The sequence below is a fragment of the Oreochromis niloticus genome, linkage group LG19 (genome assembly GCF_001858045.2).
Source record: "Oreochromis niloticus isolate F11D_XX linkage group LG19, O_niloticus_UMD_NMBU, whole genome shotgun sequence".
NCBI classification, from domain to species: domain Eukaryota; kingdom Metazoa; phylum Chordata; class Actinopteri; order Cichliformes; family Cichlidae; genus Oreochromis; species Oreochromis niloticus.
The window spans coordinates 15,244,993-15,272,580 of record NC_031983.2 but is presented as its reverse complement, the minus strand read 5'-3'; the positions used below and the strand labels follow the sequence as shown (position 1 = coordinate 15,272,580).

At 40.2% G+C, this 27,588-nt stretch overlaps 2 protein-coding genes and 1 long non-coding RNA gene across 5 annotated transcripts in view; 2 read left to right on the top strand and 1 right to left on the bottom strand.

Moving 5' to 3' along the window:
- Positions 1–5,095: 5,095 nt before the first annotated feature.
- On the top strand, positions 5,096–8,923 carry LOC112841642 (platelet-activating factor receptor). The gene is made up of 2 exons (XM_003458807.5): positions 5,096–5,256; positions 7,137–8,923. Exon 2 carries the CDS (start codon positions 7,143–7,145, stop codon positions 8,265–8,267), a length of 1,125 nt encoding a protein of 374 aa, XP_003458855.3. The 5' UTR covers positions 5,096–5,256; positions 7,137–7,142; the 3' UTR covers positions 8,268–8,923.
- Positions 8,525–27,588, bottom strand: part of LOC100704118 (uncharacterized) — a 34,173-nt gene continuing 15,109 nt past the window's right edge. The window contains exons 1-6 of one of the 2 annotated variants that reach the window (XM_003458806.5): positions 11,480–12,063; positions 11,328–11,381; positions 10,218–10,490; positions 9,642–9,782; positions 9,504–9,531; positions 8,525–9,421 (exon numbers count right to left, since the gene is read on the bottom strand). In XM_003458806.5, coding sequence (XP_003458854.1) covers positions 9,307–9,421; positions 9,504–9,531; positions 9,642–9,782; positions 10,218–10,490; positions 11,328–11,381; positions 11,480–11,525 — 657 coding nt within the window. In that variant the 5' untranslated portion in view covers positions 11,526–12,063 and the 3' untranslated portion in view covers positions 8,525–9,306. Of the gene's footprint in view, positions 9,422–9,503; positions 9,532–9,641; positions 9,783–10,217; positions 10,491–11,327; positions 11,382–11,479; positions 12,064–27,588 lie in introns of those variants that run through there. The other variant, XM_025901099.1, reaches the window with a different exon arrangement.
- LOC112843148 (uncharacterized) lies at positions 15,975–17,022 on the top strand. Of its 2 annotated transcripts, XR_003215312.1 has the most exons (3): positions 15,975–16,183; positions 16,298–16,412; positions 16,514–17,022. It is a non-coding gene; the product is annotated as an uncharacterized LOC112843148 (long non-coding RNA). The 2 variants fall into 2 exon arrangements; XR_003215311.1 differs by having other exon boundaries at positions 15,975–16,412.

Genomic DNA, 27,588 nt, shown 5'->3' with positions numbered 1-27,588 from the left:
TACCTTACCTGAATCTACAGAGGGATGGTGGCACAGGGTGAATTTGTGTAGTTTGCTGTCATTTTTATATTTTGTCAACATTAAATGAAGGCAAAGAAACAAAAACTGACCCACAAAATGCCCGTGGACATCTTTGATGTGTTATATTAGGAGTGATGAAAATATGCTAATGAAATCAAACAAAACATCAATCAGATCTTTATTTAAACTAGCTGATTAGCTGATTAGCTGTCATCATTCTGACTAATAGCTTCAATTATGACTCACTGATGAGACAGAAACTTGTTAAATTAGATCCCTGGCAGCTTGTAAATTAATCACAGACATTAATGAAATGTATGATGCAGAAGATTAAAAAAAAAAAACCTATCCCAGAAACTTAAAGCGACTCTGGTTTTAATTTGGGGCAAATTAAAGATGTTCTTGTGACCTGCTCTAACCTGGAAGAAAGTAAGAGACTTAGTAAGAGACAGTATATCCTCAGTTTCTTAACGTAAAACTAATGGAGTCAGGGCCAGTACAGAGTGCTTGTTAGTTTTAGTCCCCTTGTTTTCCACTGAGTTATTGGTTCTATCACTAGTTAGCAAAGTTTATGTAAGTTCATTAATCTCAACCAACCTTCACTTGGTGATGTGATGTTCTGTACTAGCACAAGATGGCGCTAAACATGTTCTAAAAATGTGAATTTTCAGCACTTATTTCTTAAATCCGGCCTCACAGACAGTGTTACATCTATATCTATGTAGAGTGTAGCAACTCTAAGATTGGTTGGAGTGGCTCAGCTTGGGGAAAGAATCACAATATGTTTGTTATACTGCATAAAGAAAACCCTTGAGATGCTTACCATTTGTTCCGGAAGAGAGTTTTATATAAACGAGAGCATTTCTTTTTCTTTTCCCCCTATTACATCACAACAGCTTGATTGGTCAGTTGCAGTGTTGATCCTGGAGCAACATTATTTTGATGATACAAGTACAACATCAACACGGAGATATCTGTTAATCAACTCTGACCATGGATGTGCAACAGTCACAACACAATGCATCATTGCATATTCACCACAGAACAGCAAGCTAACCTGTTTGTCCTTCTCAACACGGCCTTGTATTTTCATGCAACTGTTGAACAACACAAATTTAGCATACCTCAGTTTGTTTTACAGGACCTTTTCACAATGAAAAAATATATTATTCATCAAAACACAGCTTCAAATTTCCAGTTTATCAAATGCTACTGAGCAGTTCCTACTTTTAAATATAACCTCTCTTCTTCCTCTCCTGACTTTCTTACATCTCTCTCCATCTCTGAGTGAGGTTATCGCTCACTCTTTTCTCACTTTGAATTACAGCAGCTCTACTTTTAGCTATCAGACAAACTAGGAGATGAACTGCATAGAACCAGTTTGTGTTTGCTCTTATTTGTTAATCTCACAGAAACATTGCATGTAAAATGAGCTCCTACTTAAAAAGCTCTACTCCCTTTATTCCTGCTCCTCTTCTGTAGAGCTAGCTAGCTATACATGATCAAACTTACGGATAAACTTATGAAGTACATTCCAGGGTCCTTAATAGCCAGAAACTATTAAGCTGGGTGGCTAATATGTATATACATGCAAATGTGTTTTAATTGTCCATTTAACTCTTTATTTACCACGGGCTCACCGGCAGGCCCATTTTACAAGCGCTGTTTAAATGACTGTAACTGCATCATGTGGCACGGCATCCAGGCCATCACCAACTACAGGAAGATGACAACTGCCTACGAGGGTGACGCCTCCCTCCCAGATGTGCTGAACAGCTTCTATGCGCGGTTGACACTCAGAATGACGTGTTAGTGTGGAATCCCCCCCCCCCCCCCCCCCCCCACACACACACACACACAAACAAACAAATGACCAGATTCTGTGTCTCTTTGCAGAGTTAACTCTCAGAAAGCTGCTGGTCCAGATAACATCCCCGGGTGAGTGCTTCATTGAGCACTGCTGTTGTCCCAACGTGCTTCAAGGCCACCACCCTCTTTCCTATGCCAAAGAAGTCCCCAGTGTCCTGCCTCAATGACTGCTGTCTTATTTCACTCACTCCCATCATGATGTAGTGCTTTGAGAGGCTTGTCATGACTCAAATTAAGACCCGGCTGCCACCCACGCTGGACCCACTGCAGTTCGCCTATCGCCCAAACCAGTCAACAGATGATGCCATCGCCACCACCCTACATCTTGCCATCACCCACCTGGACAATAAAGACACATATATACGAATGCTATTCATAGACTTCAGTTCAGCATTCAGCACAATCATTCCTCAGCACCTGATTGTAAAACTGAGCCTGCTGGGCCTGAACACCTCCCTGTGAAACTGCATCCTGGACTTTCTGACAGAGAAACCTCAGAGAGCCCGGATCCGTAACAGCATCTCGAACACCACCACACTGAGCACTGGAGCTCCTCAGGGTTGTGTGCTCATCCCACTGCTGTTCACTCTGCTGACTCACGACTGCGCAACAATGCACAGTTCAAACCACATTATCAAGTTTGCCGATGACACGACTGTGGTGGGTCTCATCAGTAAGAACGATGAGTGAGCATACAGAGAGGAAGTGCAACAGCTAACGGACATGTGTAGAGTCAACAACCTGTCTCTGAACATGGACAAAACAAAAGAGATGATTGTTGGCTTCAGGACAGAATGGAGAGATCACTGTCTGCTTAACATCAATGGATCCTCTGTGGAAGTCGTCAAGAGCACCAAATTCCTTGATGTTCACTTGGCGGAGAACCTCTCCCGGTCCCTCAGCACCAGCTGCATAATTAAGAAGGCCCAACAGCGCCTCTACTTCCTGCGGAAGCTGAGAAAAGCCCATCTCCAACCACCCATTCTCACCCCCTTCTACAGAGCGACTATCGAGAGCATCCTAAGCAGCTGCATCACTGTCTGATATGGTAACTGCAGCGTATCAAACCACAATACCCCACAACAGATAGTGAGAACAGCGGAGAAGATTATTGAAGCCATCACAGACACCTATCGCACTCGCTGCATCCGCAAAGCCACCAGCATTGTGGAGGATCCCACACATCCCTCTCACACACTCTTCACCCTGCTGGCTTCTGGGAAGAGGTACTGGAGCATTCAGTCCCTCACTGCCAGACTGTGAAACAGTTTCTTCCCTCAGGCCGTCAGACTGCTGAACACTCAGTGACGGGAACGACAAACATACACGCATACCTTCATACACGTCACTACCAAGCACTTATCTGCAGAGTCTTATACACACACACACACACACACACACACACACACACACACACCTTCATACAACAAGTTACTTTTTGCACAATACTCAGTCTTTTGCACATTTTATTGTAATGTTGTGTCTATATCGTTCTGTTCTGTTTGGTGTTGCACTGCCTTACATTTTGTTCATGTTGAATATCATTTTCCACTCAGTCAGTCAGTTTTTTTTGCCACTTTAAACTGTTGTTCCATCGTCATAATAATACAATAATGTAAAATGACTGCCGGATATTGAAAGCTGAGGTTATTCTGAAAAAAGGGCAAAATCATTCACTTATAGTATGATTTCTGACCCTTTGACAGCCAAAATAACCAAATAAGTTCAGGTGGCCTGTATGATACTTGGTAAATAAAGGGACACTTTCCCGTGATTATTTTCACGTTGACTTGAAACAAAATATGCCTCTCTAAAACATGAAATCGACACAGTGGGCTCCAAGATTTGACGTGATATTGGATTGGATAAAAAGCAGTGATTGAGGCTACATCAGTAACTTTGCCATTTATCCATTCTTATTCCCTCAATTTAGGCCCAAATCGATTTGATGTTTGAAGGCACACAGTGCTGGGAATTAAAAACTTCCCTCAAATGTGTTAAACTTAAAGTAATGAATCTATTTTGAAGATGTAAGGAGTAGAAAATACAGATATTTGTGGTAAAATGTAGGGAGTAAATATAAAAAACTGTCAGAAAAATAAATACTCAAGTACAATATAGATACCTGAAAATTCTATTAAAATTCTACTAAAAGTATTTGAACTATGATACTTCCAACTCTGAGCACTCTGAGTATGAAACAATCACAACCACCAGTGTGTAACATTTTTTGCCCTTCCCTTGCACAGCAGAGTGAGGCTCTTTTCTAAAGAAATTCGTAAAAGAAACAATGCCAAATAGAGGAGAAGGCTGCAAATTTCTCAAAGACCACCAAATAAAGACATTCACAGGATTTGCAGGGGAATAACTATTCTTAGTAAAGTGATGCTGAACTAAACATGGAGAAATCAGGCTTCCACTCAGTATTTTGTTGTTTCACTCTAGCTGGTGGGATATGCTTAGGCACCAAAACTACTGGACAGGTTTAGTCTTGCTGTGGTTTTCACACTGAACACTGCTGAAGGACATGTCACGTCCATGTCTGGGGATGCCAGTGTTTTTGATAAATGAAAGCAACTGCAAAACCTTTTTAACAAAATAAATAATGTTTCAACCACATTTTGTGGTTTTATAAGTTCACTTTTCATTTTTAATATTCTAAATAAACACACACAAAGGCAACTTCTTTTGTTTGCTCACTTGTTCACATCAGATTGGTATCACATTTAAAGCATTTAAAAACCACAACAAGATAAACTATCCATGGAATGCAGCATCAGCCTACGGCGACTTCCCGATTCATGATTCTTGAAATTGGAATTTTTGCATTGTTTGAACGGATATATGAGTTTTCATACACAGACTAATAATAACATAATAACTGTACATCACTCCATCAGCGTGTCGCAGTCATGCTCCTTTTTGGACGAAATTCCTCTGCAGTTCATTTCTATAACTCAGAACACTCCTTTCTTTCTCTGCTGATTTTAATTTGCCCCTATAGGGAATAGTTTCCCGATTCCTTTACTCATATCGCACACGTGATGTTTCTATGAAAAAAAAAATAAAAATGCTAAAACTCCAGCGTTGCATTAAAGCGGACGTTCCTATTCCTTTTCACGGGACTCGTGAAATCGTGTAGCTGAACGTTCCTTGTATTGCGCCACTCGGGTCTTTCCTAAGAAGACTGAAACGACACCTCCTCCGCTCTGCCCTGAGAGAACACTCCCACTCACACGCTCACAAGACGCACAAACTCCCTCTCTCTCAGAGAAGTCGGAAGTCGCACTGTTGCTGAACTGAAGCTGTAAATTCATTCAAAGTGTTTACGCGCATCAGGAGATTGAAAACAGAAGAAGCAGTTGTGTAAGTGTACAGTTCTCCTTGTTATTTCTTGTTTTACGTGACTCACTAATAATCATCAGTCTAATAATATGTTTTAGTCAAGAAGAGACGACAGTAAAGCTAAAAGCATGCTTATTTTCACAAATCTTTCAGTTTTTATTTTGCTTGAAAAAATCGTCAGTTTATTATTTAATCAAATTAATCGCATTTTTCTGTTTCTGCTGTGCCTCCTTTATTCATTTCTTAGCTTCATATCTGTGTAAAATTAAGATTTTCAAAATGTTAAACTATTAATTACAGCACATCATCCGATATTAACTGGATCAGTAAATATTGACTAGCCATTATAGTGCAATTAATTCCGTTTGATTCCGTCAGTAATTGAAAAAAAAACTAATTGTAATAATTGTAACTGCTGCTCTACTCAAATCTATTGATGGATTAATTTTTTGGGGGTCCACAGTCTTTACAATGCTGTGATTAATTCCATCAATATTTAATAGATGATTAATAGTTGACAAAAGGAAATGTTTGTATTTCACACTCCTGGACAGGTTATGAGGTCATTGGTTGTTCAGAGGAAACCATTGAACAGGTTTCAACATGTCTCTGAACAGATCTGCATAAGACAGATCCAGACAGGTTATAAAATAAATACGTGTGGCACTTATTCAGAAAAAAGGGCGGAAAAAATGGTACTAGTTAAACTTGTTCACTGATATTATTTAGCAGCGTCAGTTATTTCCCAGTAACAGGGATGTGTCAGTTTATCAAACAGCTTCACAGCTCATTTACTGTTGGACTACTGTTCTTTACTGTAAGTGGGTTGTTGTCTGTAATTTGTGGTTTACACATTCGCCGCACCCAGTGAAATCCCATTGTTCACTGACAAATTCTCCTCGAACATCTTTAGGTGTTTAGAGTTTGCACCTCCAATCAGTGTCAGCTCCTTTACAGCAGTTTAAAGTCTGAGAACCACATCTCTGTTCAACCCTTGACCTTTTTGCACTACTTTCTGTTTTAATTGTGATACTTATCTTTGAATGAATTCAAGTCATGTCAGAGCGATCGCTATCAGTAGCTTCAAGTTCTATAACCATTTTAGTCTTGGTGGCAAAACCAAAGATAAAACGAACCTAAAACAGTCACAAATCCAACCTCAGTCTTTTCCTCGTGGTCTGCAACTGAGTTTTCAAAGGCTTCATGATGTTACTGCAAGATGCAGATTAATGACTCTAGTTATAAAGTATTTGACTGACAGTTAGATCTTAGATGAGTAATAAGTAGTCTATGGCAGATAAAGTCCTAACAGGCCGTTTTATACAGAGTGTTGAGACGTTTGTTTGGAGACAGATTATATTACTATGATAAAACTACAGCTGTGCAAAACTTCACATGACGCGTATGTTCAAATATGGGTGCGGTCCATCAACTCAGTGATTTCATGCTTCTGTTGTTCCCCTGGCAAGATGGTCTCCAGTTCATAACTTATCATACTTCTGTGCCATTACATCAATTTGGGACATATGATTCATAGTACAAAGAAATGTTAAGACTTCTCAGACTGTTTAGAATTACCTGACAATTTCAGAAGATGTGTTCAGATAACAACAAGAAATTAATTAATACAATAAATGTATGGCTAACAATTTATCTGGTAAATACATTTGTGCCAATAAAAGTTGATAGATAACTTAGTCCTTGCAGCAAGAAAAGTGTCCTCTTTCTTTACTCATTTACTTTTTTTTGTTTTTTCTCTATTTATTTTACTTGAAAGGGAAATATCACAAAAAATAGTTGTTCTCAAAGATTATACTTTCTAATATACCCTACATTTGTCATGTGCATCAAAAGTCTGAGTAAATCATTGTACTGATGATAATGTATTTTGTCTCCCACAGACAAAGATGAATGAAACTACAGGGAATACCAATAAATCCACTTTCCTGGACTCTCAGTTTCGTTATGTGTTCATCCCGGTTTTCTACATCATCTTCTTCATCCTGGGCTTCATCTCTAACCTCTACGTGCTGTTTGTCCTGCGCTGCCTTCGCCAAGCCAAGGCCATGGGAGAAATCCGCATCTACATGACCAACTTGACCATGGCTGATCTTCTGTTTGTGTGTGCTCTTCCCTTTTGGATTGACTATTATATGCGTGAGGGAGACTGGGTTTATGGAGATTTCATGTGCCGGGTGACAGGCACCTTCTTTTTCATCAACACCTACGGCACCATCCTCTTCCTTGCAGCCATCAGCATCAACAGATACTGGGCGGTGACTCGGCCTCTGGACGCAGCCTCGTCGGACCACAGAATTCGTGGAATCATCGTCTGTGTTTTTATCTGGGTGTTTGTTCTGGCGATGTCTGTTCCTTATCTGGTGAGTCCAGGGATCAACGTGCACCATAAAAACAACACTGCCATACGTCGCTGTTTTGAGGGATACCAGAATGAAACTAGTCACGAGAAGAAAAAAGTGGCTGTCACTCATTTTTTAATAATTGGATTGTTCTTTGTTATCTTTTTGCTCGTTGTGATATGCAATTTCCTTATTGCTCGAGTCTTAATTTCTCAAAAGCCTCCTGAATCAGAAATTCGGTCCTCAGCAGCTCTTTCTAAAAAGTCCACTGCATCCTCGACTTTAAAAAGACCCAGAGGGGTGAAACGGAGGGCTCTCCAGATGTTGTGGGCAGTGGTGGGAGTGTTTGTTCTGTGTTTCCTGCCACACCACATAGTTCAAGGCCCCTGGGCTCTGGCAGTGCTGGAGATCGAAGTCGGCTTTGGCCACGTGAATTACAGCGAGGACACTCGTCAGTTGCTGAATGACGTTCATCAGATCACCCTGGTTCTTATGGGCCTCAACTGCATTTTAGATCCTGTAGTTTATTATTTTGCCACAGGGAAGTTTAGAAGGTTCATCACAGCCCACATTAAAAAATTAGCAAAGGGAGAGGGATGCTCTCAACTGGCCACCACACAGATTTCCATGGACAGCAGGATTCCAAGTCAGAGACTCCCGAGCGAGCACTAGCTGACCAGAGATGAGTGATTCAAACAAGTTCAGTACATGTATAATCTGACTATCAAACTCGTGTGACTCTCTCACGCTGATGGCGAAGATTACATTCAACAAGGCGTTGAGGCACGCACATCTGGGACATTAAACTGTTTAACTTCATGTGATCTCGAGCACGTCGCCTTCTGAGTTGCCCCAGAATTTCTGCACTTCCTGTGTGAAGAATAAACTGAAAAGCAGAAGTTTTGCAAGCAGCCAAAACTTTATGTGTCTTTACAGAACGATAGCATCACTCGATGACGACACAAGACATCTTCTCACACAAATCCTGCCGCGTTGTTTGACACAACATTAGGACACAAAAGCAGGAGAAAATTACAGGGTAACGTACATGTGTCGGTACACCTCATATTATGTCAGCAACGTATGTTGTAATTGCACTGTCTGTCCTCTCTGACAACAACTTTAATTATTTTTTGTCACACAAGTTAAATCAGGCATTGTGACACCAAGGAACAAACACAATAATGCCTGGGGTACGTTGCCTCTCTGGTGTTCAGTGTTGGGACATTTCATTTATATCTTGTAGTAGAAATCTGATAATTCACTGAAACAAACAGAACTAGTGTAAGTATGTGTATTTATTGTATATCTGTGGAAATGAATTGTGTTTCTAATGTGAGATTTTTTGTTGCCGCAAATTTTGTATTTTTGTATTAACTATAACTTTTTGTTATCATATTTTGTAAAAAACAACAACAACAAATCTTTTGTATGTTTTTCAGTTTTGCAATGTCACGATTAAAAGGAGAAGAAAAGCAAGAAGCTTCCAGTTAATATAAACGTGCAAACGCTATCGCCTGCTTAGATGCACTCAGCTTCTCTGGGTTTTAACCACGTTTATGGTGTGATAGCTTCTGCGCAACAGATAAAATCTGATCAGTCAGGAAGTAAACAAATTTGCTAGTTTCGAATAACTAACCCAGAGATAGAGTTAAAAAAAAACAGGCTTGTTTTAGTCAGTCCACTTTTCACTGCATGTCTCGATCTCCTTTCACGAGAGACTTGAGTACACACCCTCCCAGGTCACGTTGGAGGGTTCCACATCGGCGTAGCCTTGGTTAGTGTAGTTTATGTACACGTCTGTGTCAGGCTGTGGAACATCTCCCCTAGTGTAAACAGAAATATTATCAGTCTGTGAATCGCTTGTAGTATGAGTTAAAGTGCATGACTGAGTGTCTCAAGACTTACGTTGATGTAATTTCAGGTCCAGGAACATCTTAAAGACAAAAAAAAAAAGAGTCACAAAACATTTTAATATGTACTGATTATGGCACTCATGGCCCTCCATACTTGTAGCCCTCTATACAAGAAAAAGCTCAGTGATACCTTTAACTGCTGGAGTGCTGGAGGTGGTCACCGTTCCACTAGTCCTTTGGAAGCCCAGCCAGAAAAAAATAAAAGCAGCGATGATGATGATCAAGATCAGAAAAGAAAAGACGAAGGCTGCTATTCCTAAATTCTCTCCCACTGTTGGGAGTTGAGGAAAGAGAAAAGAGACATTAAGACTTATAACTTGACAGCCAGATGATGCACACAGCATAAATAAAAGATGAATGAATCCAGTCAGTCATGAGGGTGCCATTTGCTATCTATGGTATGATAATCATTTTACAGTTCGCTATTTCAGTTTAAAAGAGAAAGCCTCAAAGATTTTTCCAAGTTTTTATGGATTAAATATAAATTACTCAAAACACAAGTAAATACACCAAAATGTATTAACAATAATAAATTGTCAAGTATTTAATTAAATGTATGTATTTTTTTATTCATTTATTTATCTACATAAATATATATTTATGTCCTATTTAGGCAATTCTAATATTTATTATTTATTTTTTAAATAAGTAGATTCAATCATTCCTATTTTAGTAACTTTAGAGTGTGAACAAACACATCACCAACCCGTGGTTTGTGTTGAAATGATGTAAACTGTGTGGGTTTGGTTTGCGCAGTTGACAACTGAAGAACAGCAGCGGTACTCCCCACTTTGCTCTGGCTTGGTCAGGATCAGTTCCCTACTGTTTCCCTGTTTTTCCCAGCTCTGATTTCGCAGGCGTTCCCATGACCAAGTCCCAGTCCCTGATATTATGGAACTGCTACAGTATAGGCTGACTTTTTGTCCTGCTGCAACCGGGTAGTCCGGCGTGGCCACCACCCATAGAGGAGGAAATGTTTCTGTGAAGAAGAGTGTAGAAATAACAGGAAGTTGAGGTAAAATTGTAACCAATCACATTTTTAAGCAGGACATTGATGTTGCATGCTGAATGCGTATATATAAACTATTTGTTGACCACACAAGCGAAGTAGTTCTAGAAATAGCGATGTTGGTCTGTTGGTCACTTGATTTACTCATGCAGAGAATGAACTCAGTGAACTTTGATGGTTTTTTATTTCCTTTTTGTGCCACTGTACAGTTTTTTCCCCAGTGAAATATTCAAAAACTCTTATTGATTCATAAGAGGTAAAGCGAGCCATGGTGATGAAGACCGAGTCCTAACTACATTAGTGATCATCTAGCTTTTAATGTGGTGCCATTTTTAGCATTGCTGTTGACCAAACTCAGTAAAATATGTCAGTAATATCTGGTAAAATGAATGGCAAGTAAACTGTGCACGATCACATAGGATTTATTCCAGTAACTTAGGTGATCCTCCTGGGTTTCCCTTTGTTTTTAATATTTAAACATGTGACAAACTGTTCATTTAGCTTGGATATCCATGCCTAGCACAGAATGATCTTTAATAACTTTCCATTGTCATCATAAAATGTTTGTCTTGTCCAATATTTTGGGTCAGGTTTAATTACCTTCAATGCCAAAGATATTTCAGAGCCTCTGTTACACTTAATGTTTAGTTTTAATTATCAAATGTTAAATCATAAGAAGGGTGTAACATGTTATTGAACAGCTCTAAATACCGCAGTACACAGCAATGTTTGGGCTCACAGAGCCACCAGCTTAGTTTCAATCATTTGATTCGATCTATCCTTCCAAAAGTTCAGAGTCTGTATTACCTTTTTGAGTCATTGGAGTTGTCGGTGAACTCGTAGTCTTGTTTTGGGCTATAACTGCAGACAAAATAAGAGGCACAAATTATTCATGACAAAGCATTAGAAGTCCACTTTCTAGATTCTGTTTTAAAATTAAATGGAAGAAATGTGCTTACCTGTACCCTCAAACGAAATAAAAAGGAGAAAAAGGACAGGCAGCATGTTGTTTGTGATGAACAAGAAGCAAATACTGCAGTTACCTCTGGCTAACAGGTATAAAAATGAATCACTGTGGCACTTTAAAATATAGGTGAAAGTGGGGGGGAAGTAAAAGACTGTCAAACTGAGAGAAGGGAAGTTTAAAGTTCCTTTATACAAATAATCTACAAAAAGAGAGAAATAATAATTGAACTCCTCAATCTTCCACACAGGGGAAACTGTGTGCAGTGTTTCCACTGCCTGGCCTAAAAACAATTGGCAATGTGAGCAAAAAGCAAACAAAAAAATATATATACATAAACACAAATGAGCAGAGTGATAAACAAAATGGACTGAAGCTGAGATAATGCCTTTTTACCCAAATTGAGCATCCAATCAGAAATGTGGACAGGAGAATTCAGGGACTTATCCATTGCCTTTCTGACTGCCAGATGACCCACTCTACCACCTGAGCCACAGCCACTGATTAAAAAACCCCCCAGGTCTCACACACAACAGCCTTAAATCCATATAAAGAGCAGCTACAGCCCCCCGCCCGAGACTGCAACATCAATCTTTTCCTGACTGAGTGTGAAGTTACATCTCAACTCAAGGATTAAGTTACATTAACTGGTGCTAATGTAATCCAGCTTCTTTTTTTTTAACTTGAGTCCTTACGATTTTTAAGACATTGCACGTCTTGGTAAACCTGGAGACTGGAATATTGGAGGACAAAAGAAAAGGTTTCAGACCTACAAACCTTTTTACAGAAGATGAAGACTTTCTAAAAGTCATGTTCTTAAGAAACAACAAAAAATCCAGCAAAGAGCTGATACAGGAACTGAAAAAGAAATGTTTTCAGTGGAAGGGTCGCTGATGATCTTAAGGAAGGGAAAGAGTGAGAAAAGTCTGAAGTCTAATGGAGTGATCAATCCAAATGTTTAATTTCTGGTTCGATTTGTCGGAGAAGGTCAGGAAAGAGAGTTTGAACAGTGAATGTCTACAGCCATCTGTGAAACACGGTGGAGGCCGTGTCAGTGGTGTTGGGGATATTTTCAAAATGTTTGTAAATAAGATTTGAAACCACCATGCAATAAGATCTGGAAAATGCGTGATTCACAACATCTTAACTTTCAGCATGAAAATGATCCCGAACACACTGACAATGTGAGAGTGTGTCAGAAAAATCACACGGTGGAAAGAAGAGCTTGTTCATGAAGTCTGAAGAAAATATATTACAAGAAAGTTTGCCTAAGAGACCTCAGACGATATGAAGAATAATGAAGAATATGAAGAAAGAGAATACAGAGATGAAGAACAAAGGTGGTCATACCAAATGCTGTTTTTGCCTCATATACTGTATTCACATGTATGTTTGCACCTGTTTCAATAAATCACACCTATTTCCTTGCAAAATACAACAAGAGATGACCAAAGACATCAACAGTACTTACTTATGACTTACACCTTCAAAAATGCTGCTTTTATTTTAATCCATGACTCATAATACCATAATAATGAGTCACATAAGCTATTTTCTAAATGTATTTTGAAGCGTTTCAATCTATACACTGCTGTTTTTGTACCTTCAATGGCCCACATTCATTATCTCACCACTGCTTGTTGATCTTTGTCCCTACTGGTAGTGTAGTTCTACCCACAGAGTGGTGTAGAAATTAGCTGACGATAAGGTTCATGCATGTGCATTGTTTTTGCAAATTCACTGAAGTGAAGCTTCTGAAATAGGAAGTGGTTACTCTTGCATAATTTATCTATTGCTAAAACAAAGCAAGAGCTTCAGATCATTTCTGCACAACAAAAACATCGAAAGAATCAGTTGGAGCATTTTTAAAATGCACAACAGTGGAAAGAATGACTTAAAGTAGGCTCGCTTTATGTTGGTGCACCAAAGAACATTTTCATGCTTACCTGTTTTATCTAAGCTAAAAGGAGATTGAATACTGGACTGCACATTCACCATGTTGAGCCCTAGTAAACACTAATGTGGCTTCAGAAAGTGCAAGTTGAGCAGATAATGACAACCTTCACTAAATCTTATAATAAGCCAAGGTTTTGCTTTTCAGTATCACTTCTGACATATCCAAGAACTCCAAAAGCAAATTTAATAACTCCATACATAAACCCCAAAACAAAAAGCGCCAAATGTGTCAAAACTATCATCAAGAGCAGCAAATTCAACAGATGAATAAATTCAATACATGAATATAATAATGGTTTATTGCCATTGTGGGGAATTTATACGTGCTACCAACTGAATGTTTGCACATACTGAAAAATTTATCCATCCATTGATTGGCTTCTGCTGATCCTTTTCAGGGTCATGGGGGGCGCTGGAGCCTATCCCAGCTGTCTTTGGGTGAGAGCCAGGGTACACCGTGGACAGGTTGCCAGTCTGTCGCAGGTCTAACACATAAGCTGTGTCCCAATTCAGGGGCTGCACCCTTCGCAGGCTGCATTTGAAGCCAGGTACAGCCAGGTTGACGAAGGCTGTCTCAATTCGGCTGCTCCAAATGCAGCCAACAAATGCGTCCTTCATTCCCCCGAATTTAAAGCATGGGTCGGGTGTATCCTTCATGCCTCAACCTATCGCAGAATTCCAGTTTCCAACAAATGGCAGCATCTACTTAGTTGTAATATTACTCTTATTACTCTTTTCAATACTTTATTAATGAAATTATTATTTAGAATTAGTTCCAATGTCCTGTTATATTTTAGATAGCAAGGGGCTGAGTTTATTAAACTCCACCGAGACAGCTAGTGATGCAAATCTGAAGGTGAGACCGGCCCATTTCACAGCCTCGCACTTCAGGCCTTCTCGGTCTTCGGAGGACCTGGCCCATGTACAGGATGCAGACCCTGAATTGGGACACTGCTAGAGACAACCATTCGCACTCACATTCACTCCTATGGGCAATTTAGTGTTTCCACTGAACCTAACCCCACTAACTGCAAGTCTTTGGACTGTGGGAGGAAGCCGGAGTACCCGGAGAGAACCCACGCCAACACGGGAAGAACATGCAAAAGACCTGGCCTGGTGGTGGAGTTGAACTCAGGACCGCCTTGCTGGGAGGCAACAGTGCTAACCACCGTGCTACCCAGAAAATGAATGAAAAAGTTATTTAAAATGAAAATAAATACATGAATAGGATATCGGGAGGTATGTGGTAAATAAAGAGAGAGAGGAAATGTGCCTGAAACTTTATTCAAAATAGAAAACTTTTTTTTTGTGCGTAATCGTTGGCATTGTTTTGGTTAGCTCTGGTATCATCTAGAGGTTTTTCCTGCAGTTTTAAGTGGGAGGAAGTGGCTACAGTTGGAAATTAAAACTGTTAAAACAAAAAAAACAGCTGTAGCTTGTTCAAGTCATCTCACGCTGTCTCAGCTGGGTTCTGACTAGAGATGCTAGTTAATCTGATGGGTGATCTGGTGATCTGAGCAGAACCATGTGATCATCTGAGATGCGTTTAGGGTCCTTAATCTGCTGTAAAACAAATAATGGCCCCACTAAGCACAAAACAGCTTGGGTGGTGTGTAACTGCTAAATGTTGTGAATGTTGATCGATCGAGTGTGTTTTGGTTTCCGAGTAAAGCTTCGCTTTTTTGCAAGAAGGGGGTGGGGGTGTCAGTTCTCAGCTAGGGTTCTTCATTATTACAATATGGAAATCATTTGCAGTGAGAGCTGGCTAAAGATTGTGAATTTGATCAGAGGCGTATTTCTCAGAAGTCCAGAGTGAGCTTTGCAATAAAAACAGAGCACTTTTGAAAGCAGCTGACTCAGTCCTCACTAATCAAGTATACCGAGGCAGGTTGTGCAAGCGCAGTGATAAAGACTGAAACCTGTCCTCTAGGAACTGACATTATTTTAAATAGAAACACAGATATTTCCCTTGATACTGATTTTTTGTTTTTATAAAAGCTTAAGTTTTATTTTCATTTCTGCTCACTAAAATATTTCCTCACCTCACACCATCCCACCACCTCCTACAAACGTCAGAGGGGAAACCACATGTAGATTATCAGTTCTTCTTCTCTGCACCTCAGACAGACACAGGAAACAAAAAAAAGTCCACACTTTTGATGTTTCTTGCCAAAGTAGCTGCTGCTTTTAAACTCTTCTTCATATAAATATGAAATACGCTATATAAATACAGGCCATTTACCATTATATTAGTCTCTGTCAATAGAGATTACTTTGAAGGTCGATTTAGCCTGAACTGTTAATGCTAACATGTGTCTTCTTATTAAACTCTCCCAAGCACTGATACCTTTAAGTACCTTTAAATGCCAGTTACTAGTAACTTTAATGAATGTATGCTCTGTGGTAAAAGTGACTTCATTAAAGTTTTATAATGGAATTCAAATATTTTGCACACGAAGAAACTTTTCAAGTTGTTGAAATTTCCCACAGTTACCTTTTTAAAAGAAACACCTACAAATTTAGGAGGTGTGTCCAAAGGTTTAGACAGAGGATAAGGGGAGGAGCAGAGCAGGGGCAGTTCTAAGGAGGGTCCAGAGGCAGGGAAGGACAGCAAGCAGTGCTGGGGTGGTCCTACAAGAGGTCTCTGGTGAAGCTGGATCTCTTCTGGAGGCCAGGTACTTGGTTAGAGGCAGATCCCATCTGGTGTGGGAGGGCAAACAGCAAGAGGAGACAAACCACCATGGTAAGTAAAGGCTGGTTGTTAGCTGTAACTTGAGGAGTAGAGATGGAATTTGGGGAGAGCACCATAGAATTATTCAGTTTATCTCTGTCCCATTTAAAAAATCCACTATACCAGGAAAATGATCAGTATAGAGTCCAGGGCCTGAGCTATTACATGCTGACATCACCTCCTCAAAGTCCTCAGGGAAGACTCTGGTGTCCTGGTAGGTCCATTCTGGATATAGTATATGGTATGTATGTAACTTGTCTTATTGTGGTTTATGTCATCTTGTAATTGAACATTTTTCTCTGTCCAAGTTCTTTGTCTGACGTTTGCTTTTCCATCCTTTAGACAACCACTCCACGTTTCCTCAAAGAGTCAGGAGCTCACAAGTCTCGGCCAAACACTCTCTGTGGATTCACAGACGTACCTGCTCCTCACCTGCCTGCCAACTGCCCATCGGCGTTCTTCCACTTGTCATGGTTCCACCAAGAGTCTGGACTTCAGCAGGACACTAGTTATTTACAAAAACACTTAACGTGGAAGGAAGCTGGGAGTGAGGAGTGGTCGGCTGGTTGGGCTGGCAGAGCAAGGGCAGATAGATGGCACAAATGAGAACCACCGCTGAAAACAGGTAAACAAGAACACATAAAAAAAAAGAGAGCAAGAACAGGGGCAGGACCACACAGGAGGACTGTGGGGCCATGACACTGCTCACCTTAGACTGCCACCTCCTAAACCACACCCCCTCCCAAGCTCTGCTCCAATGCACAGAATACTTGAGTTGTGACTGAAACCCGCCCCTTGTCATAACTCTCTATCACTGAGCTTTCTGTAAATAAACCTTTTAAGGCTATTAATTATGGTTGGAGTCTACTCCTTGGGTCAGAAAAATGTGAAAAAAGTAAAATCCAAAATCAAATCTTTAATACTGGCAGGAGCTTGGGCAGTCAGTCAGTACAGTGAAACAATTTAGGAACTGAAACTTCCAAGAACAGGCAAAGAGTCTACAAACTAAACAGGAGAAAAGGCAAAAATACACATATCTTAAGCATTATGAGGAACACTGGATAGAGTGAATGTAATGCAAGTACAGTAATTATGAGAAGAATTTCAAAAATAGAGAAAATTAGGGTAAAAAGTGAAAAAAGAACAAGAAGTAAAACTAGAAAGAGGAAAACAAGCCATTAGTGAAACAGGAAATAACCAAAATGTAAATAACATTAAGACACAGAAACCACACTAAACATGGAGGGAATACGAGAGGACTGGAGTATTAAAGGGCAGACAGAACAGAGGGAGGCTAAATGGGAACAAAAAGAGGGAACTAAAAGCACAAGAAAAAAACCCAAACCTCAAACAGGAAAAGGAGCCAAACTCAATAAACTCACTTGGTGGTACGTTTATTTTCCTTTCTATAAGGTTCAAGAAAAGTGGATTACTAGAAATAATTGATAGATTTTGGGTAACAGATAAAAAAAAAGCAGTCTTTGATAAGCTGCAAGTTAACATAAATTATGTGGTGCACAATACTTCCCCCTGAATTCTACGGAAGAAGTACAGACTCAAATAAAATAGAAGTCGATGCTGATTAGATGTGCTTTCTAATTTCTTTTCATGCCACTCGTTTGATTCAAGCTTCATGTTTCGAGAGAAGACGCGTAGCTTAAAATGTTAGAACAGTAAGTATGCATTCACTTAATTCTGAGTGATTTTTAAACTCTGCATTACTTGACAGCCACCCATGCTGAAATGCCAGAGAAGTCTTATACAGTGCTATTTTTAATAGAGGTTAAACCAAGTTCTTGCTGACTTAAACACTATTTTTCTGTTTCTAATGTAACAAAAGACCTGATGTGTGATTGTGCTTCTCTTGTGCCCTTTGGCCAACCACGACTTCCTCTTAATGAAACTGAACTGCTGTCTCTCTGAAAAAAGGCAAATGGTGATACTGAAATGATCTATCCTCATGTGTGCGCCTATTAGTTTGTGTTTGTTTTTTTTCCCTCAAAGCCATTATCTTCATTATTCTTCTATTATTCATCACGCATTCATTATTCTGGCTGTAGTCATTACCTTTTGGTTCTCACTTCAACCATAATTGTAGTCTTCCTGAATAGCGATAAAATATTGTAGTGTAGTATGTGTGATTTGGGCTAATGCAAACCATAGTTTTTTTTTTCTTTTACCTTCTTGGACATAAAAAAACTAAAATTTAAACACTTCATTATGCTGCTTTTACTGACCTGCAGAGGGCAGCATCCGCCCAGTGGTTGACGAAGCTGGTTACTGTGTGTCACGTGAATCTCTGGAAGATTGAATGAGTCATCTTCTCTGAATAGGAAACTTACACTATGGCCACTTTGTAAGGTACACTGATTCACCTGCTTGCAAATATCTGCACAGTTAGTCACATGGCAGCAAGTAATTTAGGCATGTTGACAACATCAAGACAACCTCCTCAAGTTCAACCTAGGTCAACCTTGAAGAAGATGAACTAAAGCAACAGAAGACCCGGAAACTGAAGCTACAATTTGCACAAGCTAACCAAAACTAAAAATGGATAATAGGAGACCCTGAGACTCTACTTTAAAGAAGGCGGCAAGCTCTCTGATAATGTTTTAGCCCTGCTAATCATTCTACAAACAGAAAACAGCTTGACACCGCTGTACCATGGCCAGGACCAGACCAGTCCCAGGGATCGGGACATGAAGCACACTGGAAGTCAAACCAAAGTCTCCAGTGAGCTCTATTTATCCCGTCTCAGAGAGTAGGTGAAAAACTAGTTCACCCGTTCACTACCTCTAGGCAGAACTATTGTAATTATTTATTCAGGTTGTTCAAAATTGTTCCTAAACAGTCTCCAGGTAGTCTACATTGCTGCAGCGACAGTGCCAAAAGGGAAGAGAAAAAGAGAACATATTTCTCCCACATTGGCTTCTTTTGATTGTCTCCCCATTAACTCCAGAATTTAATTTAAAATTCTTCTCCACACATTCAAAATCTTCAATAACAAGACCCCATCTTAAAGACCTCATAGTACCACATCACCTCAAAGGAGCACTTACTTATGCTTTTAGCGTATCTAAAAATGGGAGGCAGAGCCTTCAGCTTTTAGGCCGCTCTACTGTGGAACCAGCTCCCACTTTGGACGTGGGAGGCAGACGCCCTCTCTACTTTGTCAAGATTGCGTTAAAATGTTCCCTGTTGATAAAGCTTACAGTTAGGGCTGGATCAAGTGACCCCGAACCCTAATACTGCTATAGGCTCAGACTGCTGTGAGATTTAATGTTCATATATCACTCTAGCATGCCATTAAATTTTGTCTTTCTCCTTGTGCTCTTTTTTCTTTTCTCTCTCCCCTCACCCACTAACCGCTCACAGCAGATTGCTGCCGCTCCCTGAAGCTGTTGAAGATATCTTTTTGTTAAAAGGGAGTTTTTTTTCCAACAAACCATTGCAAAGTGCTTACTCACAGCATGATTAAATATTTCCTAGAATATTACTGTAGAGTTATTACCATACAGTATAAATCACCTTGAGGTGACTGTTGTTGTGATTTGGCGCTATATAAGTAAACTGAATTTCACTTTTTCATATTCAGATTAATGGCAGTTCAGACGTTACACAGTCTGACCTTAAACCTGTAACATGTGGGTATAATCATTTTTGGCCACTTGGCGGCAGCAGAGTCGAGTAGTAACAAAATTAAAGTGATGAATTTCTCACCTACTATTATTTCACCTTATTTATGTTTATGTTACAGGTTTTAATGTGCAAGATGCAAAAATTTTGTTGGTTTTAATGAGTCTTATTTAATTCGTACTTCTTTTATGGGTTAAACTTGTATTGGATCGATTAAAAATTGCGTTTTTTCTTTATTTTGTTTTTTTGTTTCTTTTTTATGAGAGATTAGTGTTTCTTAATTGTTCTGTTAATTCACCGACTTGTCTGTTAGTGGATTTAGCCATGCATTATACGTTATGCTGCACTCTGTGGAATGAAATGTGCTATGTAAATACAGTTTTGCGTGCTATAAAATAATGGATTAGAGCAGCTTTAAGAGTAAAGCAGAGTGTACGGCTACAAAACACTAAACCCTTGAGACCCTTTTATAATTAAGTGCCTTCATGCATTATGTTTTCCAGTTTCCTTGTGCAGCTCAAGTCTCTCAGTGAGTGCTAAACACACATGCTTCCACTGGATGGTGCTCAATGCTCAGGTTTTATACACCTTGTTTGTACATGTATTAAAGCCTCAGCAAAAAACCTCCTCTTGTGATTTTTTTATTCTTTACATACTGGCAGGCAGGTTTTCCAACTATGAAGAAGACTGCAACAGCACAAGAATCGTTTTGTATGGCAGTGTGGTAGTAATCAAATTGTAACCATGCAGTTTTATCAGTAAAAAAAATCTACATGTATAAACCAGCTGTTTTTAAGCTTCTAGGTTAATTTCCTTCAAATGAATGCATGCACTTGCCTTCAAATTGTCTCTGGCTTTGGGTGTTTTTAGCTCGCACTTGAATTAATGCTTCCCCCCGCTTGTCTTTGTGTTCTGAACATTTGCCCGATGGGGGGTTACAGTCACTTCATTAGGAGGAAAATACATTACTGTATTGTTGAGTGGAGAAAGCACGAGATTCAGTCAGAGATTTCCTCTCGGAGACAGTTGCTCTTGATGACCCAAATGAAATATGAAAGCATTATGTGTGTGTTCATGTGTGCGTGTATGTGTGTGTGTGCAGAAAGCTCGAGCAGTGCACTCATCCCTGCATCATTCTTTGATGGATAAGTTTCCTCCCTCCTCTCGTCACGCGTTGGTTGTCACAGCGATGACGAGTTGCTTCCTTCTGCTTTTCTGGCGGGTGGTGGGTGGGATGTGACAGTCATATGGGGCAGTTGCCAGCCAGCGTCTCACTGCTCTTCAGCCCCCCGGTACACATGATAAACACCCTACCTTTTGTCCATTTCTCCATCTAATCTTCGGCAGAGCATCTTAAATCATGAGAACGATATCCTCTCACGTGTCTTTGTAAGCTGGCCTGCATGTCGCTTCAGTAATAATAATAATAAACAGTATTAAAAACACCAACAGAAGTGAGAAGTGCCATTACAGCAACATGCAACACAACAACAGAGTACATCCAGCGCTCAACTCCAGATGGGCTCTTCCTGTGCCAGGCAGGAAATGCAACTAGGCACCCTCGCCGTCATATTTCATCTCAGCAGAGAACATCACTTCATCTCCGACACATCCGACGGCTGAGCTGTAAATTTATTCCAGTTTTTTTGTTCTCCTTCTCTGGATTCTGCTGAAGTTGTTGTCAACATCAGCGAGGAATGGCGGACTTTCAAACGTGAATATTTAGCCTCGGAACCTTTCTGCTGCCTGCTGCGGCTTCTCTCTGAACGGAGTGGGAATGAGTTTACCATCAGAGCACACACAGATGTGCACAGTGGCAGGGCTATCATGCAAACACACTCATCTGCATAGACATGGATGCAACATGAATGACCTGCAAACATCCATGCAAATATAATAATATTTAAAAAAGAAAAAAGAAAAAGATTTCAAGTAAACATGTAATTTAATGGACAGCTCTCTATTTTTATGCCTGAAGAAATGTTTTCAGCAGGTGCAAAGGAGCTCCTTATGTTAGCAAGTACTGTCAGCTCGAGCTTTAACAGGAAAATAAAAGATGTAAAACACGTGAAGTCACTCTCTCATCTCCCGCTGCTTCAGAGAGGCTTCTTGCTGGTTTTAGCAGACAACATTACATCACCTCAGTCTGGCCACTTTCCATTGCTTCCTGATTATTTAAGAATTGATTTGAATAATTTACTGATCAGTTTTTGGCTTTGTCCAGGGTTTACCCCGCCTCTTACCCTGTGACAGGTGGAATAGGCTCCAGCTCACCTGTGATCCTGAATTAGATAAGCATCAGGATGGATAGATGGATGATTACTTTTAAAGTACTTCTGGGGGGGTTAAATATGAAAACTGAAATGACGACCTTCGATCTTGAGACAAGGCCCTTCTGGCTGTTTTAAAGGGTAAACTTAAATCCAGTGGTGACTGCCACCCATCAGGGCAGAAGTCCAAGAAGTGATTTCTTTTAAAAATCACTTCTTCAAAACAGTTTTTCTTGCAGCTGTATTTAGAACATCTGAATCATTTTTAAAAACGATTTTTGTGTGTTTGTCCTCACCGTTTTAACTCCTGACTATCCTGCCTTTATATACTTCACATATGCATCTGCTTATCTTTTTGCAATCTCTGCTTTTCAAAGCAGATGCATATATGAAGCTACTGTATTATAATTTACCAAAGAGGTAGGAGCTAAAAATGGTGCAGAGGTATAATATCTTGTTTAGGCATGGAGTTTTAAAGATTACGGACTTTAATGGTTGCCAAACAAGTGAAAGATCCCCGGTTTGATTCCGGGAGGAGATATAGATCCCTTTGGGGGTTGAGTCAGAAAGATACCTGCAGCCGAAAGTAGCTTTATGCAGGCAGAAAGGTTCGGATGAAGGACGTTTTTTAGCTGTATTTTCGCAAATACAGGATTCAGTAGGTTTTAAAAAATAAAAGCTTATAAAAGCCTGGCCTCTGCTGATTTTATTTTGAGCATTTTACTGAAATATCTTTTGCGCATCAGCATTCCTTTTTGAATCTCTTCTAGTCTGTAGACATCTGTAAGTGTAATAGTAAATTAAATGCATTATATGACTAAATTAATGCTTAAATCTAATCTATGTAATGTCATTTGACCTTCATTTAGCCAGCAGGGTCTTGAGTTCTAAAAAACCCAAAAACCAACCAACAAACAAAAAATATATATGTATATATATATTTTTTAAAGAGGATAGCAAATGGCAGTCTAATTATTTTTCCTTAAGCCAATCACATTTATTCAGTTTTCTTCTTGATGTTTCCTAGAATCACAAGTATATGATTAAATGTCCCTAAATGACATTCTGAACACAAACACAAAAATCCCTTTTTATCTATTTTGGCTTTTCTTTTTCATCCTTAATTGGAATAAGGAGGAACAGAGAGGACAGATCAGGTTCCAGTAAATATCCTAGTAGACAGAAGTAGCAGACACTAATTCACACAAGGAGAAATGAGCAAAGCAAAGAGGGGGAAAAACATTAAAAAGGTCTTGCAACACCTGTGAAACACTCCAGTTTTTGTTGAATTCATGCGCTTCTGCACTTGCACCCATGCACATGCAATATATGTGGGGTAGGTGTGTGTGTGTGCGTGTGTGTGTGTGAGACTGCATTATCCCTGTGCTGCACAGTGCAGATGATATGCTCAGTTCTGCTGTGTAGGCCCTGTGTTGAACAGATGTCACGGACGCTGATACTGTCCCCATGCTGAGCAGGAACAAATTACAGGCCGATATACACACACACAAACACACACACACACACACACACACACACACATACACATGCAGCAAATATAACCTTCAGATTACAGATGGCCCCTATCAGAGGCTGCTGGCTGGATTTGGAAGATGTAAATACTGAGAGGGTAATCCAGCACAGGACAGAGGGGGGTCTGAACATGGGGCAGGACTGGCACCAGATGGTGGATGTGTATGCATGATGTGTGTGTGCGTGTGTGTGCATTTTAGAGGGGATGTTAAGCAAGCTGAGGTTCCGACATTGGGATTATGGTTTTCTGTGTTTGATGTGCCACAGATGGACCTCTGCTTTATTGTCCTCAGCACAAAACGCAGGTGGATAGTAGTGCTCAAATGAAACACCCAGATTCCCTTTCATTGTCTCCCTGTCTGTGCTGAACCAAGGCAAAGGGTTGTGAACTTCTCTTATTGGTAAACGGAGGCCGTCACTTCGCTCGACCTTGAGTAGCCGCTGAGTAAGTGAATGTGAGCATGAGCACAGCTCCACAGTAGACAGACAGGGAAGAAGATGGACGGAGAGTAACACAAAGAGAAAGCTTGTTGTCATACAAGTGAAGCCTTGTTTCATTGTTTGACTCGCAGAGGTCACAAGCCAATCGAGCTGGCGCATTACGATATGGTGTACCATCCTCAGGAACATTTTCTACCCCGCGCTCCTCCTCATTTCACCTCCTCTCCTCCTTCCTCCTCCAGCCCCCATCCCTTACACCCTTTTTGTCCTTGCCATAATTTCATCTCTTTGCACGTCATTAGCAAGCTGGCGCCTAATGAATTTCTTATCTCTCTGAATTCAGTGGCTGTTGTGATAACGTTTATTGTTTTCGGTTTTGCCATTCCCCACGCTGGCAGCGCTGCTGTGTATGCGAACGAGAGGGTGAGAGGGAAAGAAACAGGGAGAGAGACAGATGTTCAGACGCGAAGACAGAGGCAGAAGCGAGGGGAGCGCTCACAAGTGGCGGCGTTTTATAATCCGATATGCAAGTTTAAAATGTGCAAGGAAATGAAAGTGTGTGCTTGAGAGAGGCAGGAGTGGATGGCAGTAGCCTACAAAGGGACAACTCAACAAGAGCAGGTGGTGCGAGTGACAGAATGAGGAGAGCAGGAAATGTAAAAAGGGGACATAAAAAAAAAAGAAACAAAAAGCATGACTGGACCTTTTTCAAAAGACAGAAAAGAAACCTTGAAAGCGAAATGAAAACAAGAGGCACTGACTGGAAAGCGATACAAGGAGCGGCTGGAGAAGGAGAAGCTGAGATGATTAAACAAGGGGAGAAGAAAGGATGGGAGGCAGATCCGAGGACAGCGCAGTGGCAGATGGGAGTGTTTTGGTCTGTTACTAATGTTCCTCGGAAGAATGGAAATCCAGGAAGAGGTTAGCACAATCACACTAGCTCATACACGCACAATCACGCTGTCAGCTGAGTAGGTGTTACCAAGGGCCCCTGTAAACATCAGCAACCACCTACCGACTTCCCCTCGGCAGTATTTAGTGACTTAGTGACCCATGTAACCCCTCACACACTGGCGTCGGTCCCAGTAGTAGCGCACGGTCGATCCAAAGTGTCACCTCGCTAAATATGGGCACGCACATATATACACACCGCTCGGTGGAAGTGTTAAGCGCATTCCTCTGACACCTTTCCTGATAACAGAATGCATGCAGGGTGTGATGTGAGAAGGAGAGATTGGAGCTAACAGCAACTGTGCCTCGCCGTCAGAATTAGAGTAAAGTAGTGCCAGCACAAGGCCTCTGCTGAGCATTTGAGCTGTGTTTTAACGTGTGCGATAAATTGGCATTCTTGTGGCTTTGGAACTCTATTTCCACTGGAATAATATAGATTTTCTGTGACTAAATACTTTATGAAACTCACAACTGTTTTTAAGCCTCTTCTAGTAAACACGGCATCAAAGTTACTTTACTTAGTGAAACGTCCAGCCTTAGAGTCTTCCTTCTGTTCGCTGCTCAGTTCTGGGCTTAAATCCTAAAGTTTGTTTGACTGAAGATGTTTGACAAATATAGTCCAGAATCAAAGTTTGCATGAGATAAAGATAATTGTTAAAGAAGAAAGAAAGAAGATGGAGACAGTGGATGAATTTCTAAGACGTGTTTAATGTCATAATTAAACATCAACTCAATTAAATAGAGCCCTCTTTGTCTCCTGTGGTGCTCACAGCAAAAATAACTTGCGTAGAGGGACCCAGTCATAAAGAGAAACCATACCTGACACACCTGTGACCTCCCAACCTTTGTTCTATGTGGATGTGCCCTATTGCATACAAATTCCCACTGACTGCAGTGAACGCTGAGACACCCTAACACACCTCATGGATCTCAACAACATGATTTCAAATGCGCAACTTTCTCTGTGTTTTTGCACCTTGGGAACACAAAAACCCCCCCATAACAAACGATTATTTACTTGATCTTGAACTTAAGTGCTTCACAAATATATTAATATATATATATATAAAGATATTGAACTGACAGAGTAAACTGCATGGATCCCAGATGGAACTGGGGCAGTTTCTTTCTTTGCCTTGTTGGCAACCCAGTAATAATTGCACAAATTACCAGGACTGCTACTAATACTATTAATGTGACTACAATCAAAAGTAAAAGCCTTGAACTGACAGTAAAGTCTGCAGCACCATGTGAATAAAACTAAATAGATTACACATACAACCTGAATTACAAAAAAATCTTCAGAAAGGAACACTTTTCAAATCTCAGAATCCCATCATTTATTTCCAATGCACAATTTTAAGAAAAATATTTGCTCATTTTGAATTTGATGGCAGCAATGTGTCTGACAGTTGGGACAGGGCCATGTGTAGCAGCCCTCTTCTTTAACAATAGTCTGCAAACATCTGGGAACTGAAGATACCAGCTGTTCAACGTTTGGGAGACGAATATTGTCCCATTCTGGCCTGAAATAAAATTCTAGCTGGGTCTTCTTTGTCCTATGTTTTATTTAATAATGTTTTCAACTGGTGAAAGGTGTGACCTGCAGGCAAGCCAGTTCAGCACCTTCCACTATGGAGCCGTGCTTTTCTAATGGATGCAGTATGCGGGATATCATTATCTTGCTGAAATATGCAAGGCCTTCGATGAAAAAGACGCAGCCTGGATGGGAGCATATGTTGTCCTATACCTTTCAGCACTGATGTAGCGTTTCCAATGTGGAAGCTGCAAGTCCATAGGCACTAATGTGCCCCACACCATCAGAGATGCAGGCTCTTCCTCCTCTTTAGTCTGGAGGATGCTGCATCTGTTTTTCAAAAAAGAATTTCAGTCTATTTTAAAACTTTGGATAGCAGTGTTTCTGGATCATGTTCACATATGACTCCTTCTTTGCACGATGGGACTTTAATGTGGATTTGTGGATTGCATGGTGAACTGTGTTCCCACTGATTCCTGACCCGATGCAGTGATTTCATGAGATATTCATACCTGTTTTAAATGCAGTGCCACCTGAGGGCCTGAAGATCACAGCCATCCACTACTGATTTTCTACCTTCTCCCTTGAGCGCAAAGATTTCTACAGATTCTCTAAACATTTTGATGATATTATTTATTATGTATGAAGTCTTCATAATTTTATGTTAACCAACATAATTCTGAGATTGCTCCATAATTTGTATACACAGTTTTTTATAGATTGGTGAATCTCTGCTCCCCTTTGGTTCTAAGAAACTCTGCCTTTCTAAGATGAACTTTTGATACCCAGTCATATCGCTTACCTCTGGCCCGTTAATCAATGAATCCAATTAATCTGATGCTCCAGCTGTTTCTTTATAGAAAAATATTGTTTGTATGTGGTGCCACTAGAGCACAGTCTACTAAAACAGTCTGCTGTGAAAACAGAAATCCAAAATGCAAGCAATGTCATGTGACACCCTTAATAAGTCTCTAATACCTAATCTAAAGTCCTCCTAATCTAATACCAGTGCTCTCTTTAGACTGTTGAGTAAGTTAGCCCTTGTGCTC

Excerpts from the sequence above, each read along its gene's own strand:
- LOC112841642 (XM_003458807.5), top strand. The coding sequence starts at position 7,143 with ATGAATGAAACTACAGGGAATACCAATAAATCCACTTTCCTGGACTCT.